At 48.0% G+C, this 21,179-nt stretch overlaps 1 protein-coding gene across 1 annotated transcript in view; it reads left to right on the forward strand.

Annotated features, from left to right (window-relative positions):
* LOC115124304 (synaptotagmin-7-like) overlaps positions 1 to 21,179 on the forward strand; it is a 264,926-nt gene that overhangs the window by 242,025 nt on the left and 1,722 nt on the right. The window contains exons 10-11 of the mRNA XM_065002754.1: positions 13,606 to 13,778; positions 17,193 to 17,307. Of these exons, the coding sequence (XP_064858826.1) occupies positions 13,606 to 13,778; positions 17,193 to 17,307 (288 nt within the window). The remainder of the gene's footprint in view (positions 1 to 13,605; positions 13,779 to 17,192; positions 17,308 to 21,179) is intronic.

Below are 21,179 nucleotides of genomic sequence, written 5' to 3' on the forward strand. Positions count from 1 at the left end.
AGAGTACATGGCCATTAAGACCAGATCATTCTTCTTCAAACGTTCATAAAAAATCAGCAGGGTTAAATAATAATCGCAGGTCAGCAGCTGCAGGAGAAAATGTCAGTTGGCTTTTCATAGCCAAGCATTCAGAAGTTGAGACAGCATGTGAGGTAGAAAGAGAGAGAGAGAGTTGAAAACAGCAGGTCCGGGACAAGGTAACACGTCCAGTGTACAGGGTTCCATAGTATAATAATAAGGCAGAACAGTTGAAACTGGAATAGCAGCACGACCAGGTGCACTGGGGACAGCCAGGAGTCATCAGGCCAGGTTGTCCTGAGGCATGGTCCTCGGGCTCAGGTTCTCCGGGAGGGGAGGGAGAGAGACAGAGGGAGAGAGAGAGAGAGAGAATTCGAGGGAGCATACTTAAATTCACACAGGACACCAGATAAGACAGGAGAATCACACCAGATATAACAGACTGAATCTAACCCCCGGCACATAGACTATTGCAGCATGGATAGTGGAGGCTAAGACGGAGGGGTCGGGAGACACTGTGGCTCCGTCCGACGATACCCCCGACCCTCGGACAGGGCCAGCCATGCAGAATATGACCCCAACAATTTTGCGAAAGCACAGCCCCCACACCACTAGAGGGATATAAACAGACCATCAACTTACTACCCTGAGACAAGGCTGAGTATAGTCTACGGAGATCTCCTCCACTGCACGAGCCCGAGGGGGCGCAAACTGGACAGGAAGATCACGACAGTGACTCAACCCACTCAAGTGACGCACCCCTCCCAGGGATGTCATGGAAGAGCACTAGTAAGCCAGTGACTCAGCCCCTGTAATAGGGTCAGATGCAGAGAATCCCAATGGAGAGAGGGGAGCCGGACAGGCAGAGACAGCAAGGGCGGTTCATCGCTCCAGTACCTTGCCGTTCACCTTCGCACCCCTGGGCCAGACTACACTCAATCATAGGACCTACTGAAGAGATGAGTCTTCAGTAAGGACTTAAAGGTCGAGACTGAGTCTGCGTCTCTCACGTGGATAGGCAGACCATTCCATAAAAATTGAGCTTTATAGGAGAAAGCCCTGCCTCCAGCTGTTTGCTTATAAATTCTAGGGACAGTGAGGAGGCCTGCGTCTTGTGACCGTAGCGCATGCGTAGGTATGTACGGCAGGACCAAATCGTGGGGAGATAGGTAAGAGATAGGTAGCATGGCTACAAGGCCCTCACCCGCCTTTCTTCGGGAAATCTGACCAGGCCTCCAATCTGCTCCTCCCTGCCTATAGGCAGAAACATAAGCAGGAAGCTCCTGTGGTTGGTAAGGACTGTTCAACATTGGTCTGAGGAAGTGCATAGAGGATGTTGTTACTACTGTGATTAGAACTTATCCAAACCATGGATTGATGGCAGCATTCACGCAATACTAAAAGTGCGAACCATGGCATTTAACCACGGCAAGGTGACTTGGAACGTGGACGTGTACAGACAGACCAGCTGTGACGTCCGTAAGGGCAATCAAAGAAGCAAAAACATTAGTACAGAGACAAAGAGGAGCTGCAATTCAACAGCTCAGTCATGAAATGTATGTGGGTAGGGACTCCAGACAATCACATGTTATAAAAGGAAGCCAGCCACCTCGCGGACACCGATGCCTTGCTCCCGGACAAGCTAAACACCTTCTTTGCTGGCTTCGAGGAAAACAACACTGAGCTGCCGGCGTAGGCCTCCGCCGTTCCTAAGGACTGTGTGCTCCCGATCTCCGTGGCCAATGTGAGTAAGACATATAAGCATGTTAACCCTTGCAAGGCTACCAGCCCAGACTGGCATCCCAAGCCCTGTCCTCAGAGCATGAGTACACCAGCTGGCTGGAGTGTTTATGGACATATTCAATCATTCCCTATCCCAGTCTGTTGTCTCCACTTGCTTCAAGATGTCCACCATCATTCCTGCATCCAAGAAAGCTAAGGTAACTGAACTAAATAACTATCGCCCCGTAGCACTCACTTCTGTCATCATGAAGTGCTTTGAGAGGCTAGTTAAGGACCATATTGCCTCCACCTTACCCGACACCCTAGACCCACTACAATTTGCTTACCGCCCCAACAGCACCCCTCCTCTACTGTGTAGGGGATTCAACCAAATGGAGTTATATAGTCCTCCTCAGGCTGGTTATAGACAGACATTCAACCTAATGGAATTATATACCTCCTCAGGCTGGTTATAGACCTACTCAGGCTGGTTATAGACCTCCTCAGGCTGGTTATAGACCTCCTCAGGCTGGTTATAGACCTCCTCAAGCTGATTATAGACCTACTCAGGCTGGTTATAGACCTCCTCAGGCTGGTTATAGACCTCCTCAAGCTGGTTATAGACCTACTCAGGCTGGTTATAGACCTCCTCAGGCTGGTTATAGACCTCCTCAAGCTGGTTATAGACCTACTCAGGCTGGTTATAGACCTCCTCAGGCTGGTTATAGACCTCCTCAGGCTGGTTATAGACCTCCTCAGGCTGGTTATAGACCTACTCAGGCTGGTTATAGACCTACTTAGGCTGGTTATAGACAGACTATCACATTCAATCTAATGGAGTTATAGACCTCCTCAGGCTGGTTATAGACCTCTTCAGGCTGGTTATAGACCTACTCAGGCTGGTTATAGACCTACTCAGGCTGGTTATAGACTGACTGTCACATTCAACGTATACTGTCGTAGACCATAACAGAACATCTGTCCTATTTAACTCCAGGAGGTCTCTAAAGGGAGATGGCTCATAATAATGGCTGGAATGGAGTTCATGGAATGGTATCAAACATGGAAACCACGTGTTTGATGTACTCGATACCATTCCATTAATTCCCTTCCAGCCATATTATGAGCCCATCCTCCCGGATTAAAGGTGCCACCAGCCGCCTGTGATTTCAACATAGTTTTTAGCGAAAACCAAAGTTCTCTAACATAAGGTATATAAATTAAATTAAATTAAATAGCCTTGTACAACATACCAAAACCCTTTAAAATCTTCCAATCAAAAGGCTCTTGCACAGTAAAATGTAGACAGTCATCTCACATTCAGAACCGCTGGACAGCAACATAGTAAAGTAAAACAGAGATCAGAATGACTGCTCAGGCTTGATTCATAAATTAAATAATTAGATAGTTAGCCTAAAACAATCCACGTGTCCAAATCAAAAGACCTGATTAACGTGACGTCAACCACGTCCTGAGTCCCCGGAGCGGACACATTCACAAATCAAAAAAAGATGGTTTAGTATTTACACTGAACAAAAATATAAAACGCAACAATTTAAAAGAAAAATCTGAGTTTACAGTTCATATAAGGAAATGAGTCAAATGAAATACTGTATATTCATTAGTCCCTAATCTATGGATTTCACATGACTGGGAATACAGATATGAATCTGTTGATCACAGATACTTTTTTTAAAAAGGTAGGGGTGTGGATCAGAAAACCAGTCAGTATCTGGTGTGACCACCACCATTTGCCTCATTCAGCGCTACACATCTCTTTAACATAGAGTTGATCAGGCTGTTGATTGTGGTCTGTGGAATGTTGTCCCACTCCTCTTCAACGGCTGTGCGAAGTTGCTGGATATTGGCGGGAACTGGAACACGCTGTCGTACACGTTGATCCAGAGCATCCCAAACATGCTCAATGGGTGAAATATCTGGTGAGTTGCATGCTACGGAAGAACTGGGACATTTTCACCTTCCAGGAATTGTGTACAGATCCTTGTGACATGGGGGCCGTGCATCATCATGCTGAAACATGAGATGATGGTAGAGGATGAATGGCACAACAATGGGCCTCAGGATTCTCATCACTGCATCTCTGTGCATTCAAATTGCCATAGATAAAAATGCAGTTGTGTTCGTTATCCGTAGCTTATGCCTGCCCATACCGTAACCCCACAGCCACCACGGGGCAAACCGTTCACCCCATACACGCTCCCACACGACGCGCCCACACGACGCCATCATCTGCCCGGTGCAGTTGAAACCGGGATTCATCTGTGAAGAGCACACTTCTCCAGGGTGCCAGTGGCCATCGAAGGTGAGCATTTACCCACTGAAGTCGGTTACGATGCCGAACTGTAGTCAAGTCAAGACCCTGGTGAGGACGACAACGATGCAGATCAGCTTCTCTAAGAAGACGGTTTCTGACAGTTTCTTCGGTTGTTCAAACCCACGGTTTCATCAGCTGTCCGGGTGGCTGGTCTCAGACGTTCCTGCAGGTGAAGAAGCCGGATGCGGAGGTCCTGGGCTGGCAAGGCATGAGGTCTGCGGTTGTGAGGCCAATATGATATGTGCTGCCAAATTCTCTAAAACGACGTTGTAGGTAGTTTATGGTCGAGAAATTAACATTAAATTATCTGGCAACAGCTCTGGTGGACATTCCTGCAGTCAGCATGCCAACACTATAGTATATTTGTGATTCCTGCCCCAACTGGACTCACAACCTAGTAGGTAGCCTAGTGGTTAGAGTGTTGGACTAGTAACCGGAAGGTTGCAAGTTCAAATCCCCGAGCCCACAAGGTACAAATCTGTCGTTCTGCCCCTGAACAGGCAGTTTAACCCACTGTTCCTAGGCCGTCATTGAAAATAAGAATTTGTTCTGAACTGACTTGCAAAAATTAAATAAAAAAAATTGCATGCTCATTAATGTGGATGTAAACAAATATGTGCACAAGATTGGAGCTGAATAAGCTTTTTGTTTGTATGGAACATTTCTGTGATCTTTTATTTCAGCTCATGAAGCATGGGAACAACACTTTACATGCTGTGTCTATATTTTTGTTCAGTTTAAAAGCTCTGACAAAGGCCAAGAGAACAATAAACATTTTTCAGCAAGAAAACAGAAATCTGCTTTGCATAAAATTTAAATTTCAATATTTCTGTTTTAAAAGATGTAGCCTTACGATTAGTTTAAAAAAAAACTTTTTAAGGAGAACAAAAATGACTTAGTAGCCTAGTTTTGTTGTTGGCTACTTGAAGAGAATTCAAATTTGACTAGATGAATCCTCGAAATGAGTAAATCATCTTGGCATTTAAACCATAATCGATTTTAAAAATTTTGCATAGTATTAAACATATTTTCGCATACTGAGAATGCATCATGCATGATTGCGTTGTTTCCCCACTTTTTGTTGACTTCAGTAGAACAGCCCCATGTCTAATTGATCAGCTGTTGTCAAATCAAATCAAATCAAATCAAATGTATTTATATAGCCCTTCGTACATCAGCTGATATCTCAAAGTGCTGTACAGAAACCCAGCCCAAAACCCCAAACATCCAAATCCAAATGTATTTGTCACATGCGCCAAATACAACAAGTGTAGACTTTACCGTGAAATGCTTTACTTTACAAGCCCTTAACCAAGAGTGCAGTTCAAGAAGAATAAAATATTTACCAAGTAGACTAAAATAAAAAAGCAATACTAAAAACAACGCTGAAAATTAGTATGACATCCTGGAATTTAAAAAATACTTGATTATTGAAATGTTGCATACTATTAAACGTTTTGCTCAACGGCCTACAATTTAAGACGGAAGTATGGGTGTTTGGGACCCACTGTTACTAGCATCCTACCACCCGGTACTCGACCCTGCACCTTAGTTACTAGCCTCCTACCACCTTGAACCTTACTTAGTCAGTCACTGTTACTAGCCTCCTACCACCCTGAACCTTAGTCAGTCACTGTTACTAGCATCCTACCACCCTGAACCTTAGTCACTGTTACTAGCCTCCTACCACCCTGAACCTTAGTCAGTCACTGTTACTAGCATCCTACCACCCTGAACCTTAGTCACTGTTACTAGCATCCTACCACCCTGCACCTTAGTCACTGTTACTAGCCTCCTACCACCCTGAACCTTAGTTACTGTTACTAGCATCCTACCACCCTGAACCTTAGTCAGTCACTGTTACTAGCATCCTACCACCCTGGAACTTAGTCACTGTTACTAGCCTCCTACCACCCTGAACCTTAGTTACTGTTACTAGCATCCTACCACCCGGTACTCGACCCTGCACCTTAGTCACTGTTACTAGCCTCCTACCACCCTGAACCTTAGTCAGTCACTGTTACTAGCATCCTACCACCCTGCACCTTAGTCACTGTTACTAGCCTCCTACCACCCTGAACCTTAGTCAGTCACTGTTACTAGCCTCCTACCACCCTGAACCTTAGTCACTGTTACTAGCCTCCTAAAACCCTGCACCTTAGTCAGTCACTGTTACTAGCCTCCTACCACCCGGAACCTGAGTCAGTCACTGTTACTAGCCTCCTACCACCCGGATCTTAGTCACTGTTACTAGCCTCCTACCACCCTGCACCTTAGTCAGTCACTGTTACTAGCCTCCTACCACCCGGAACCTTAGTCAGTCACTGTTACTAGCCTCCTACCACCCTGCACCTTAGTAAGTCACTGTTACTAGCCTCCTACCACCCTGCACCTTAGTCACTGTTACTAGCCTCCTACCACCCTGAAACTTAGTCACTGTTACTAACCTCCTACCACCCTGAACCTTAGACACTGTTACTAGCCTCCTACCACCCTGAACCTTAGTCACTGTTACTAGCCTCCTACCACCCTGAACCTTAGTCACTGTTACTAGCCTCCTACCACCCTGCACCTTAGTCACTGTTACTAGCATCCTACCACCCTGAAACTTAGTCACTGTTACTAGCCTCCTACCACCCTGAACCTTAGTCACTGTTACTAGCCTCCTACCACCCTGAACCTTAGTCACTGTTACTAGCCTCCTACCACCCTGAACCTTAGTCACTGTTACTAGCCTCCTACCACCCTGCACCTTAGTCACTGTTACTAGCATCCTACCACCCTGCACCTTAGTCACTGTTACTAGCCTCCTACCACCCTGAACCTTAGTTACTGTTACTAGCATCCTACCACCCTGAACCTTAGTCAGTCACTGTTACTAGCATCCTACCACCCTGGAACTTAGTCACTGTTACTAGCCTCCTACCACCCTGAACCTTAGTTACTGTTACTAGCATCCTACCACCCGGTACTCGACCCTGCACCTTAGTCACTGTTACTAGCCCCTACCACCCTGAACCTTAGTCAGTCACTGTTACTAGCATCCTACCACCCTGCACCTTAGTCACTGTTACTAGCCTCCTACCACCCTGAACCTTACTCAGTCACTGTTACTAGCCTCCTACCACCCTGAACCTTAGTCACTGTTACTAGCCTCCTAAAACCCTGCACCTTAGTCAGTCACTGTTACTAGCCTCCTACCACCCGGAACCTGAGTCAGTCACTGTTACGAGCCTCCTACCACCCGGAACCTTAGTCACTGTTACTAGCCTCCTACCACCCTGCACCTTAGTCAGTCACTGTTACTAGCCTCCTACCACCCGGAACCTTAGTCAGTCACTGTTACTAGCCTCCTACCACCCTGCACCTTAGTAAGTCACTGTTACTAGCCTCCTACCACCCTGCACCTTAGTCACTGTTACTAGCCTCCTACCACCCTGAACCTTAGTCACTGTTACTAGCCTCCTACCACCCTGAACCTTAGTCACTGTTACTAGCCTCCTACCACCCTGAACCTTAGTCACTGTTACTAGCCTCCTACCACCCTGAACCTTAGTCACTGTTACTAGCCTCCTACCACCCTGAACCTTAGTTACTGTTACTAGCCGGCTACCACCCGGTACTCTACCCTGAACCTTAGTCACTGTTACTAGCCTCCTACCACCCAGTACTCCACCCTGCACCTTAGTCACAGTTACTAGCCTCCTACCACCCTGAACCTTAGTTACTGTTACTAGCATCCTACCACCCTGAACCTTAGTCACTGTTACTAGCATCCTACCACCCGGTACTCTACCCTACCTTAGTTACTGTTACTAGCATCCTACCACCCTGAACCTTAGTTACTGTTACTAGCCTCCTACCACCCTGAACCTTAGTCACTGTTACTAGCCTCCTACCACCCTGAACCTTAGTCACTGTTACTAGCCTCCTACCACCCTGAACCTTAGTCACTGTTACTAGCCTCCTACCACCCGGTACTCCACCCTGCACCTTAGTCACTGTTACTAGCATCCTACCACCCTGAACCTTAGTCAGTCACTGTTACTAGCCTCCTACCACCCTGCACCTTAGTCACTGTTACTAGCCTCCTACCACCCTGAACCTTAGTCACTGTTACTAGCCTCCTACCACCCTGAACCTTAGTCACTGTTACTAGCCTCCTACCACCCTGAACCTTAGTCACTGTTACTAGCCTCCTACCACCCTGAACCTTAGTCACTGTTACTAGCCTCCTACCACCCTGAACCTTAGTTACTGTTACTAGCCGGCTACCACCCGGTACTCTACCCTGAACCTTAGTCGCTGTTACTAGCCTCCTACCACCCGGTACTCCACCCTGCACCTTAGTCACTGTTACTAGCCTCCTACCACCCTGAACCTTAGTTACTGTTACTAGCATCCTACCACCCTGAACCTTAGTCACTGTTACTAGCATCCTACCACCCGGTACTCTACCCTACCTTAGTTACTGTTACTAGCATCCTACCACCCTGAACCTTAGTCACTGTTACTAGCCTCCTACCACCCTGCACCTTAGTCACTGTTACTAGCATCCTACCACCCTGCACCTTAGTCACTGTTACTAGCCTCCTACCACCCTGCACCTTAGTCACTGTTACTAGCATCCTACCACCCTGAACCTTAGTTACTGTTACTAGCCTCCTACCACCCTGAACCTTAGTCACTGTTACTAGCCTCCTACCACCCTGAACCTTAGTCACTGTTACTAGCCTCCTACCACCCTGAACCTTAGTCACTGTTACTAAATCAAATCAAATCAAATCAAATTTTATTTGTCACATACACATGGTTAGCAGATGTTAATGCGAGTGTAGCGAAATGCTTGTGCTTCTAGTTCCGACAATGCAGTGATAACCAACAAGTAATCTAACTAACAATTCCAAAACTACTGTCTTATACACAGTGTAGGGGATAACATAAGGATATATGAATGAGTGATGGTACAGAGCAGCATACAGTAGATGGTACCAGTATATACATATGAGATGAGTATGTAGACAAAGTAAACAAAGTGGCATAGTTAAAGTGGCTAGTGACATAAGAATGCAGTCGATGATCTAGAACAGTATATACATATGCATATGAGATGAATAGTGTAGGGTAAGTAACATTATATAAGGTAGCATTGTTTAAAGTGGCTAGTGATATATTTACATCATTTCCCATCAATTCCCATTATTAAAGTGGCTGGAGTTGGGTCAGTGTCAATGACAGTGTGTTGGCAGCAGCCACTCAATGTTAGTGATTGCTGTTTAACAGTCTGATGGCCTTGAGATAGAAGCTGTTTTTCAGTCTCTCGGTCCCAGCTTTGATGCACCTGTACTGACCTCGCCTTCTGGATGATAGCGGGGTGAACAGGCAGTGGTTTGGGTGGTTGATGTCCTTGATGATCTTTATGGCCTTCCTGTAACATCGGGTGGTGTAGGTGTCCTGGAGGGCAGGTAGTTTGCCCCCGGTGATGCGTTGTGCAGACCTCACTACCCTCTGGAGAGCCTTACGGTTGAGGGCGGAGCAGTTGCCGTACCAGGCGGTGATACAGCCCGCCAGGATGCTGTATCACCGCCTCCTACCACCCGGTACTCCACCCTGCACCTTAGTCACTGTTACTAGCATCCTACCACCCTGAACCTTAGTCACTGTTACTAGCCTCCTACCACCCTGCACCTTAGTCACTGTTACTAGCCTCCTACCACCCTGAACCTTAGTTACTGTTACTAGCATCCTACCACCCTGAACCTTAGTCAGTCACTGTTACTAGCATCCTACCACCCTGGAACTTAGTCACTGTTACTAGCCTCCTACCACCCTGAACCTTAGTTACTGTTACTAGCATCCTACCACCCGGTACTCGACCCTGCACCTTAGTCACTGTTACTAGCCTCCTACCACCCTGAACCTTAGTCAGTCACTGTTACTAGCATCCTACCACCCTGCACCTTAGTCACTGTTACTAGCCTCCTACCACCCTGAACCTTAGTCAGTCACTGTTACTAGCCTCCTACCACCCTGAACCTTAGTCACTGTTACTAGCCTCCTAAAACCCTGCACCTTAGTCAGTCACTGTTACTAGCCTCCTACCACCCGGAACCTGAGTCAGTCACTGTTACTAGCCTCCTACCACCCGGATCTTAGTCACTGTTACTAGCCTCCTACCACCCTGCACCTTAGTCAGTCACTGTTACTAGCCTCCTACCACCCGGAACCTTAGTCAGTCACTGTTACTAGCCTCCTACCACCCTGCACCTTAGTAAGTCACTGTTACTAGCCTCCTACCACCCTGCACCTTAGTCACTGTTACTAGCCTCCTACCACCCCCTGAACCTTAGTCACTGTTACTAGCCTCCTACCACCCTGAACCTTAGTCACTGTTACTAGCCTCCTACCACCCTGAACCTTAGTCACTGTTACTAGCCTCCTAAAACCCTGAACCTTAGTCACTGTTACTAGCCTCCTACCACCCTGCACCTTAGTCACTGTTACTAGCATCCTACCACCCTGAAACTTAGTCACTGTTACTAGCCTCCTACCACCCTGAACCTTAGTCACTGTTACTAGCCTCCTACCACCCTGAACCTTAGTCACTGTTACTAGCCTCCTACCACCCTGAACCTTAGTCACTGTTACTAGCCTCCTACCACCCTGCACCTTAGTCACTGTTACTAGCATCCTACCACCCTGCACCTTAGTCACTGTTACTAGCCTCCTACCACCCTGAACCTTAGTTACTGTTACTAGCATCCTACCACCCTGAACCTTAGTCAGTCACTGTTACTAGCATCCTACCACCCTGGAACTTAGTCACTGTTACTAGCCTCCTACCACCCTGAACCTTAGTTACTGTTACTAGCATCCTACCACCCGGTACTCGACCCTGCACCTTAGTCACTGTTACTAGCCTCCTACCACCCTGAACCTTAGTCAGTCACTGTTACTAGCATCCTACCACCCTGCACCTTAGTCACTGTTACTAGCCTCCTACCACCCTGAACCTTACTCAGTCACTGTTACTAGCCTCCTACCACCCTGAACCTTAGTCACTGTTACTAGCCTCCTAAAACCCTGCACCTTAGTCAGTCACTGTTACTAGCCTCCTACCACCCGGAACCTGAGTCAGTCACTGTTACGAGCCTCCTACCACCCGGAACCTTAGTCACTGTTACTAGCCTCCTACCACCCTGCACCTTAGTCAGTCACTGTTACTAGCCTCCTACCACCCGGAACCTTAGTCAGTCACTGTTACTAGCCTCCTACCACCCTGCACCTTAGTAAGTCACTGTTACTAGCCTCCTACCACCCTGCACCTTAGTCACTGTTACTAGCCTCCTACCACCCTGAACCTTAGTCACTGTTACTAGCCTCCTACCACCCTGAACCTTAGTCACTGTTACTAGCCTCCTACCACCCTGAACCTTAGTCACTGTTACTAGCCTCCTACCACCCTGAACCTTAGTCACTGTTACTAGCCTCCTACCACCCTGAACCTTAGTTACTGTTACTAGCCGGCTACCACCCGGTACTCTACCCTGAACCTTAGTCACTGTTACTAGCCTCCTACCACCCAGTACTCCACCCTGCACCTTAGTCACAGTTACTAGCCTCCTACCACCCTGAACCTTAGTTACTGTTACTAGCATCCTACCACCCTGAACCTTAGTCACTGTTACTAGCATCCTACCACCCGGTACTCTACCCTACCTTAGTTACTGTTACTAGCATCCTACCACCCTGAACCTTAGTTACTGTTACTAGCCTCCTACCACCCTGAACCTTAGTCACTGTTACTAGCCTCCTACCACCCTGAACCTTAGTCACTGTTACTAGCCTCCTACCACCCTGAACCTTAGTCACTGTTACTAGCCTCCTACCACCCGGTACTCCACCCTGCACCTTAGTCACTGTTACTAGCATCCTACCACCCTGAACCTTAGTCAGTCACTGTTACTAGCCTCCTACCACCCTGCACCTTAGTCACTGTTACTAGCCTCCTACCACCCTGAACCTTAGTCACTGTTACTAGCCTCCTACCACCCTGAACCTTAGTCACTGTTACTAGCCTCCTACCACCCTGAACCTTAGTCACTGTTACTAGCCTCCTACCACCCTGAACCTTAGTCACTGTTACTAGCCTCCTACCACCCTGAACCTTAGTTACTGTTACTAGCCGGCTACCACCCGGTACTCTACCCTGAACCTTAGTCGCTGTTACTAGCCTCCTACCACCCGGTACTCCACCCTGCACCTTAGTCACTGTTACTAGCCTCCTACCACCCTGAACCTTAGTTACTGTTACTAGCATCCTACCACCCTGAACCTTAGTCACTGTTACTAGCATCCTACCACCCGGTACTCTACCCTACCTTAGTTACTGTTACTAGCATCCTACCACCCTGAACCTTAGTCACTGTTACTAGCCTCCTACCACCCTGCACCTTAGTCACTGTTACTAGCATCCTACCACCCTGCACCTTAGTCACTGTTACTAGCCTCCTACCACCCTGCACCTTAGTCACTGTTACTAGCATCCTACCACCCTGAACCTTAGTTACTGTTACTAGCCTCCTACCACCCTGAACCTTAGTCACTGTTACTAGCCTCCTACCACCCTGAACCTTAGTCACTGTTACTAGCCTCCTACCACCCTGAACCTTAGTCACTGTTACTAGCCTCCTACCACCCGGTACTCCACCCTGCACCTTAGTCACTGTTACTAGCATCCTACCACCCTGAACCTTAGTCACTGTTACTAGCCTCCTACCACCCTGCACCTTAGTCACTGTTACTAGTATCCTACCACCCTGCACCTTAGTCACTGTTACTAGCATCCTACCACCCTGAACCTTAGTTACTGTTACTAGCCTCCTACCACCCTGAACCTTAGTCACTGTTACTAGCCTCCTACCACCCTGAACCTTAGTCACTGTTACTAGCCTCCTACCACCCTGAACCTTAGATACTGTTACTAGCCTCCTACCACCCTGAACCTTAGATACTGTTACTAGCATCCTACCACCCGGTACTCTACCCCTTAGAGACTGTTACTAGACGGCTACCACCTGGTACTCAACCCTGCACCTTAGAGACTGCTGCCCTATATACATAGTCACTGAACACTGGTCACTTTAATACTGTTAATATATCTACTGCTGTGCTACATTTTTTAAAATAAGTTAATCATTTTTTGATTATTCCCGCGCTTGTTTGTCGTTTCCTGTATTGATTGACAGGAACTAGTAACACAAGCATCTTACTGCATCCACCGTAACACCTGCTAACTGTGTACACGACCAGTACAATTTGATTTGATTCGCTCAGCTTCTTGTTGAGGATATATGTCAGTCTTTTATTTAACCAGGAAGTCCTATTGAGGTTAAAATACCTCTTTCCCAAGTGTGACTGTTTTCACACAACGGTTTTCTATCTATATCTCTCACTGTCGCTGTTTCTCCTTCTCTCTGTTTCTGCCTGTTTCTCTCTCCTCCCCCCTCCCCCTTCTCCCTCCCACCCAGGTTTCCCGTATGAGAAGGTGAGGGAGAGGACTCTGTACCTCCAGGTGTTGGACTTTGACCGGTTCAGTCGTAACGACCCCATCGGGGAGGTATCCATCCCTCTCAACAAGCTCAGTGACCTGGGACACATGCAGACCTTCTGGAAGGAGCTCAAACCCTGCATGGATGGAGCGGTAAGGAGGAGGAGGAGGGGAGTGGAGGGGAGGAGAGGAGAGGAGAGGGGAGGAGGGGAGTGGAGGGGAGTGGAGGGGAGTGGAGGGGAGTGGAGGGGAGGAGAGGAGAGGAGAGGGGAGGAGGGGAGGATTTAAAAAAATATATATATATATTTCACCTTTATTTAACCAGGTAGGCTAGTTGAGAACAAGTTCTCATTTGCAACTGCGACCTGGCCAAGATAAAGCATAGCAGTGTGAACAGACAACACAGAGTTACACATGGAGTAAACAATTAACAAGTCAATAACACAGTAGAAAAAATGAGCAGTCTTTATACAATATATATAATACAATTTTGCAGATTAACACTGGAGTGATAAATGATCAGATGGTCATGTACAGGTAGAGATATTGGTGTGCAAAAGAGCAGAAAAGTAAATAAATAAAAAACAGTATAAAAACAGTATGGGAATGAGGTAGGTGAAAATGGGTGGGCTATTTACCAATAGACTATGTACAGCTGCAGCGATCGGTTAGCTGCTCGGATAGCTGATGTTTGAAGTTGGTGAGGGAGATAAAAGTCTCCAACTTCAGCGATTTTTGCAGTTCGTTCCAGTCACAGGCAGCAGAGTACTGGAACGAAAGGCGGCCAAATGAGGTGTTGGCTTTAGGGATGATCAGTGAGATACACCTGCTGGAGCGCGTGCTACGGATGGGTGTTGCCATCGTGACCAGTGAACTGAGATAAGGCGGAGCTTTACCTAGCATGGACTTGTAGATGACCTGGAGCCAGTGGTTCTGGCGACGAATATGTAGCGAGGGCCAGCCGACTAGAGCATACAAGTCGCAGTGGTGGGTGGTATAAGGTGCTTTGGTGACAAAACGGATGGCACTGTGATAGACTGCATCCAGTTTGCTGAGTAGAGTATTGGAAGCCATTTTGTAGATGACATCGCCGAAGTCGAGGATCGGTAGGATAGTCAGTTTTACTAGGGTAAGCTTGGCGGCGTGAGTGAAGGAGGCTTTGTTGCGGAATAGAAAGCCGACTCTTGATTTGATTTTCGATTGGATATGTTTGATGTGAGTCTGGAAGGAGAGTTTGCAGTCTAGCCAGACACCTAGGTACTTATAGATGTCCACATATTCAAGGTCGGAACCATCCAGGGTGGTGATGCTAGTCGGTCATGCGAGTGCAGGCAGCGATCGGTTGAAAAGCATGCATTTGGTTTTACTCGCGTTTAAGAGCAGTTGGAGGCCACGGAAGGAGTGCTGTATGGCATTGAAGCTCGTTTGGAGGTTAGATAGCACAGTGTCCAATGATGGGCCGAAAGTATATAGAATGGTGTCGTCTGCGTAGAGGTGGATCAGGGAATCGCCCGCAGCAAGAGCAACATCATTGATATATACAGAGAAAAGAGTCGGCCCGAGAATTGAACCCTGTGGCACCCCCATAGAGACTGCCAGAGGACCGGACAACAGGCCCTCCGATTTGACACACTGAACTCTGTCTGCAAAGTAATTGGTGAACCAGGCAAGGCAGTCATCCGAAAAACCGAGGCTACTGAGTCTGCCGATAAGAATATGGTGATTGACAGAGTCGAAAGCCTTGGCGAGGTCGATGAAGACGGCTGCACAGTACTGTCTTTTATCGATGGCGGTTATGATATCGTTTAGTACCTTGAGTGTGGCTGAGGTGCACCCGTGACCGGCTCGGAAACCAGATTGCACAGCGGAGAAGGTACGGAGGGATTCGAGATGGTCAGTGACCTGTTTGTTGACTTGGCTTTCGAAGACCTTAGATAGGCAGGGCAGGATGGATATAGGTCTATAGCAGTTTGGGTCCAGGGTGTCTCCCCCTTTGAAGAGGGGGATGACTGCGGCAGCTTTCCAATCCTTGGGGATCTCAGACGATATGAAAGAGAGGTTGAACAGGCTGGTAATAGGGTTTGCGACAATGGCGGCAGATAGTATCAGAAATAGAGGGTCCAGATTGTCAAGCCCAGCTGATATGTACGGGTCCAGGTTTTGCAGCTCTTTCAGAACATCTGCTATCTGGATTTGGGTAAAGGAGAACCTGGAGAGGCTTGGGCGAGGAGCTGCGGGGGGGGCGGAGCTGTTGGCCGAGGTTGGAGTAGCCAGGCGGAAGGCATGGCCAGCCGTTGAGAGGTGCTTATTGAAGTTTTCGATAATCATGGATTTATCGGTGGAGACCGTGTTACCTAGCCTCAGTGCAGTGGGCAGCTGGGAGGAGGTGCTCTTGTTCTCCATGGACTTCACAGTGTCCCAGAACTTTTTGGAGTTGGAGCTACAGGATGCAAACTTCTGCCTGAAGAAGCTGGCCTTAGCTTTCCTGACTGACTGCGTGTATTGGTTCCTGACTTCCCTGAACAGTTGCATATCACGGGGGCTATTCGATGCTATTGCAGTCCGCCACAGGATGTTTTTGTGCTGGTCGAGGGCAGTCAGGTCTGGAGTGAACCAAGGGCTGTATCTGTTCTTAGTTCTGCATTTTTTGAACGGAGCATGCTTATCTAAAATGGTGAGGAAGTTACTTTTAAAGAATGACCAGGCATCCTCAACTGACGGGATGAGGTCAATGTCCTTCCAGGATATGAGGAGGAGGAGGGGAGGATAGCTCAAACCCTGCATGGATGGAGCGGTAAGGAGGAGGAGGAGGAGGAGGAGGAGGATGGGAGGAGGAGGGGAGGGGAGGAGGAGGAGGAGGAGGAGGGGAGGAGGGGAGGGAGGGGAGGAGGATGGATGGAGCGGTAAGGAGGAGGAGGAGGAGGGGAGGGGAGGGGGAGGAGGAGGAGGATGGAGCGGTAAGGAGGAGGAGGAGGAGGGGGGAGGAGGGGAGGGAGGGGAGGAGGATGGAGCGGTAAGGAGGAGGAGGAGGAGGGGAGGGGGGGAGGGGGGGAGGGAGGGCTCAAACGCTGCAGGATGGAGCGGAAGGAGGAGGGGAGGGGAGGATAGGAGGAGGGGAGTGGTAAGTTGGGTCAACTTGCCCCAAAAATCCACGTTGTCAGACTGGACAGTCTTTCTCCATTCAACCTATTTACATCTTATTTCTCTAGGTTTAATCATTGTCCAGTAATCTGTCCCAGACCAGGGCCCGTACTCACTAAGTGTCTCAGAGTAGGTTTGCTACTTTGATCTAGGATCAGGTCTCCCCTATTAGTCATTATGATTTAACATGTGAAACTGTTCCTGGGTTCCTACACTAAGATGCTTTGTGAGTATAGGCCCAGATCAAGGGTGATCTGTCTACACTGCATGTAAAGTGACTAACTGCTGTGTCTGTCTGTCTGTCTGTCTGTCTGTCTGTCTGTCTGTCTGTCTGTCTGTCTGTCTGTCTGTCTGTCTGTCTGTCTGTCTGTCTGTCTGTCTGTCTGTCTGTCTGTCTGTGTGTCTGCGTGTGTGTGTGTTCCCCAGGGGAGGCGAGGGGACTTGCTGGTGTCTCTGTGCTATAACCCAACAGCCAACACCATCACTGTGAACATCATCAAAGCACGCAATCTCAAAGCCATGGACATAGGAGGAACATCAGGTTAGTCTCCTCTCCTTCCCCCCTTCCCTCCCTCCCCTATAACCCTCTCAAAGCCATGGACATAGGAGGAACATCAGGTTAGTCTCCTCTCCTTCCCCCCTTCCCTCCTTCCCCTATAACCCTCTCAAAGCCATGGACATAGGAGGAACATCAGGTTAGTCTCCTCTCCTTCCCCCCTTCCCCCCTTCCCTATAACCCTCTCAAAGCCATGGACATAGGAGGAACATCAGGTTAGTCTCCTCTCCTTCCCCCCTTCCCCCCTTCCCTATAACCCTCTCAAAGCCATGGACATAGGAGGAAGATCAGGTTAGTCTCCTCTCCTTCCCTCCTTCCCCCCTTCCCTCCCTCCCCTATAACCCTCTCAAAGCCATGGACATAGGAGGAAGATCAGTTTAGAATCCTCTCCTTCTCTCTCAAGAAGCAGTGCGGCTTGGTTGGGTTGTGTATCGGAGGACGCATGACTTTCAACCTTCGTCTCTCCCGAGCACGTACGGGAGTTGTAGCGATGAGACAAGATAGTAACTTAATTGGATACCACGAAAAAGGGAAGAAAAAAAAAGATACAGCATCTGTATAACCCTCTCAAAGCCATGGACATTGGGTCTCCCTCCTTCCCTCCCTCATTCCCTCCACCATCACCCCCTGAATCCCTTTCTCAAAGCCTTTGTCTCGGGGAGTCTCGGGAAGACTCTGGGAGTCTCGGGGAGTCTCGGGAAGACTCTGGGAGTCTCGGGAGTCTTGGGAAGACTCTGGAGGTCTCGGGAGTCTCGGGAAGACTCTGGAAGTCTCGGGTGTCTCTCAGGGAGTCTCGGGAAGTCTCTGGGAGTCTCGGGAAGACTCCGGGCGTCTCGGGCGTCTCTCTGGGAGTCTCGGGAAGACTCTGGGAGTCTCGGGGGTCTCTCTGGGAGTCCCGGGAAGACTCTGGGAGTCCCGGGAAGACTCTGGGAGTCTCGGGGAGACTCTGGGAGTCTCGAGGAGTCTCGGGAAGACTCTGGGAGTCTCTGGGAGTCTCGGGAAGACTCTGGGAGTCTCGTGAAGACACTGGGAGTCTCTGGGGTCTCTCTGGGAGTCTCGGGAGTCTCGGGAAGACTCTGGGAGTCTCGGGAAGACACTGGGAGTCTCTGGGAGTCTCGGGGAGTCTCGGGAAGACTCTGGGAGTCTCGGGGGGTCTGTAGAATCTATGGAGTTCTAATCCCGTATTTCCTGTTCCTATCTGACTGTTTCTCATAGGACAAGTGGAAGAACGGAGGTTGGGTGATAGACATAGAGACATAGAAAATTAATTATGGGCACAGTCGATCTGTGGGCACAGCCGATAGGCTAGAACCCCCCATGTCCAAGAGTGCATGTGTGGTCTGGAGTCCTGGGTTTTACTGTTACACCAGACTCCATTATAAGTCCTGAGTGTTACTGCTGTCCTGAGTGTTACTGCTACACCAGACTCCATTATAAGTCCTGAGTGTTACTGCTACACACCAGACTCCATTATAAGTCCTGAGTGTTACTGCTACACCAGACTCCATTATAAGTCCTGAGTGTTACTGCTGTCCTGAGTGTTACTGCTACACCAGACCCCATTATAAGTCCTGAGTGTTACTGCTACACCAGACTCCATTATAAGTCCTGAGTGTTACTGCTGTCCTGAGTGTTACTGCTACACCAGACTCCATTATAAGTCCTGAGTGTTACTGCTACACCAGACTCCATTATAAGTCCTGAGTGTTACTGCTACACCAGACTCCATTATAAGTCCTGAGTGTTACTGCTACACCAAACCCCATTATAAGTCCTGAGTGTTACTGCTGTCCTGAGTGTTACTGCTACACCAGACCCCATTATAAGTCCTGAGTGTTACTGCTACACCAGACTCCATTATAAGTCCTGAGTGTTACTGCTACACCAGACTCCATTATAAGTCCTGAGTGTTACTGCTACACCAGACCCCATTATAAGTCCTGAGTGTTACTGCTGTCCTGAGTGTTACTGCTACACCAGACCCCATTATAAGTCCTGAGTGTTACTGCTACACCAGACTCCATTATAAGTCCTGAGTGTTACTGCTATACCAGACTCCATTATAAGTCCTGAGTGTTACTGCTACACCAGACCCCATTATAAGTCCTGAGTGTTACTGCTGTCCTGAGTGTTACTGCTACACCAGACCCCATTATAAGTCCTGAGTGTTACTGCTACACCAGACTCCATTATAAGTCCTGAGTGTTACTGCTACACCAGACCCCATTATAAGTCCTGAGTGTTACTGCTGTCCTGAGTGTTACTGCTACACCAGACCCCATTATAAGTCCTGAGTGTTACTGCTACACCAGACTCCATTATAAGTCCTGAGTGTTACTGCTACACCAGACTCCATTATAAGTCCTGAGTGTTACTGCTACACCAGACTCCATTATAAGTCCTGAATGTTACTGCTACACCAGACTCCATTATAAGTGATTCTAAGGCTGTTCTTTTCATTCATTATTTGTCACGGCGACCACACAGTGGAATGTTACAGTCTAGGGGTCATCTAGTCGAGTCACAACACCTCACACATACACACACTCACAAAAACACGCACACAGACAGTTCCAATAGCAATGTGACCTTCTATGACAGAGGCACGCATCACGCCACAGCTGTGGCTAGCTATAGCTCTATATCTAGCAGAATAATCTACTGCCTCTGGCCTACTGATGTCTGCTTCAGCTAAACTCTCTCTCTCTCTCTCTCTTCCCCTCCTCTAGCTGGCTCTGTTCTCTCTCTCTCTCTCGCTCTCTCGCTCTGTCCATCTTTTTGTCTGCACAGCCATAAAATGAATAGGTCTCTAGCTTCGATAGGGTCTCTGTGGTCACTCCTTCAGGTTTAGTCTGGTGACAGTATTTAACGATTTTCAGAGACTATTACTGCACAAGGAATACTTGTCTGTTTGGTCGGTACGACGACGACACTAGAACAAACCCAATGTAACCCATAGCTCTCTGTAAGACCATAATAAAGATAAATAAATATACATTTTACTAGGCAAGTCAGTTAAGAACAAATTCTTATTTTCAATAACGGCCTAGGAACAGTGGGTTTAACTGCCTGTTCAGGGGAAGAACAACAGATTTGTACCTTGTCAGCTCGGGGGTTTGAACTTGCAACCTTCCGGTTAATAGTCCAACACTCTAACCACTAGGCTACCCTGCCAAACCAAACTAAATAAATAAATAAAGATAAGCATATAGCCTGCGAGGGGATCCAATCACCGACATGAAAACTACACAGTCGGGGAGCATCGGAACATTCCAGAAAGAAAAAAACGATGTTGAGATGGGGTTTTTTTTGCAAATTTTGACAGGCGAGGAAATATAACCAATTTTTCCCTCCGGACCTTATTGAAGACCAGGTGTGTCAAAATGAGTTTAGTCACCTCAGCCTGCTCAATTTCCACATTATTTATTAAAATATTTAGTTGAGGTTAGGGTAGGGTAGATTGACACCCCTGCTCTATCAGAATCAGTAGATTGACACCCCTGCTCTATTAGAATCAGTAGATTGACACCCCTGCTCTACCAGAATCAGTAGATTGACACCCCTGCTCTATCAGAATCAGTAGATTGACACCCCTGCTCTACCAGAATCAGTAGATTGACACCCCTGCTCTACCAGAATCAGTAGATTGACACCCCTGCTCTATTAGAATCAGTAGATTGACACCCCTGCTCTACCAGAATCAGTAGATTGACACCCCTGCTCTACCAGAATCAGTAGATTGACATCAAAAATCAGTAGATTGACACCCCTGCTCTACCAGAATCAGTAGATTGACACCCCTGCTCTACCAGAATCAGTAGATTGACACCCCAGCTCTATTAGAATCAGTGGAACTT

The sequence above is a fragment of the Oncorhynchus nerka genome, linkage group LG17 (assembly GCF_034236695.1).
Source record: "Oncorhynchus nerka isolate Pitt River linkage group LG17, Oner_Uvic_2.0, whole genome shotgun sequence".
Classification (NCBI taxonomy): Eukaryota; Metazoa; Chordata; class Actinopteri; order Salmoniformes; family Salmonidae; genus Oncorhynchus; species Oncorhynchus nerka.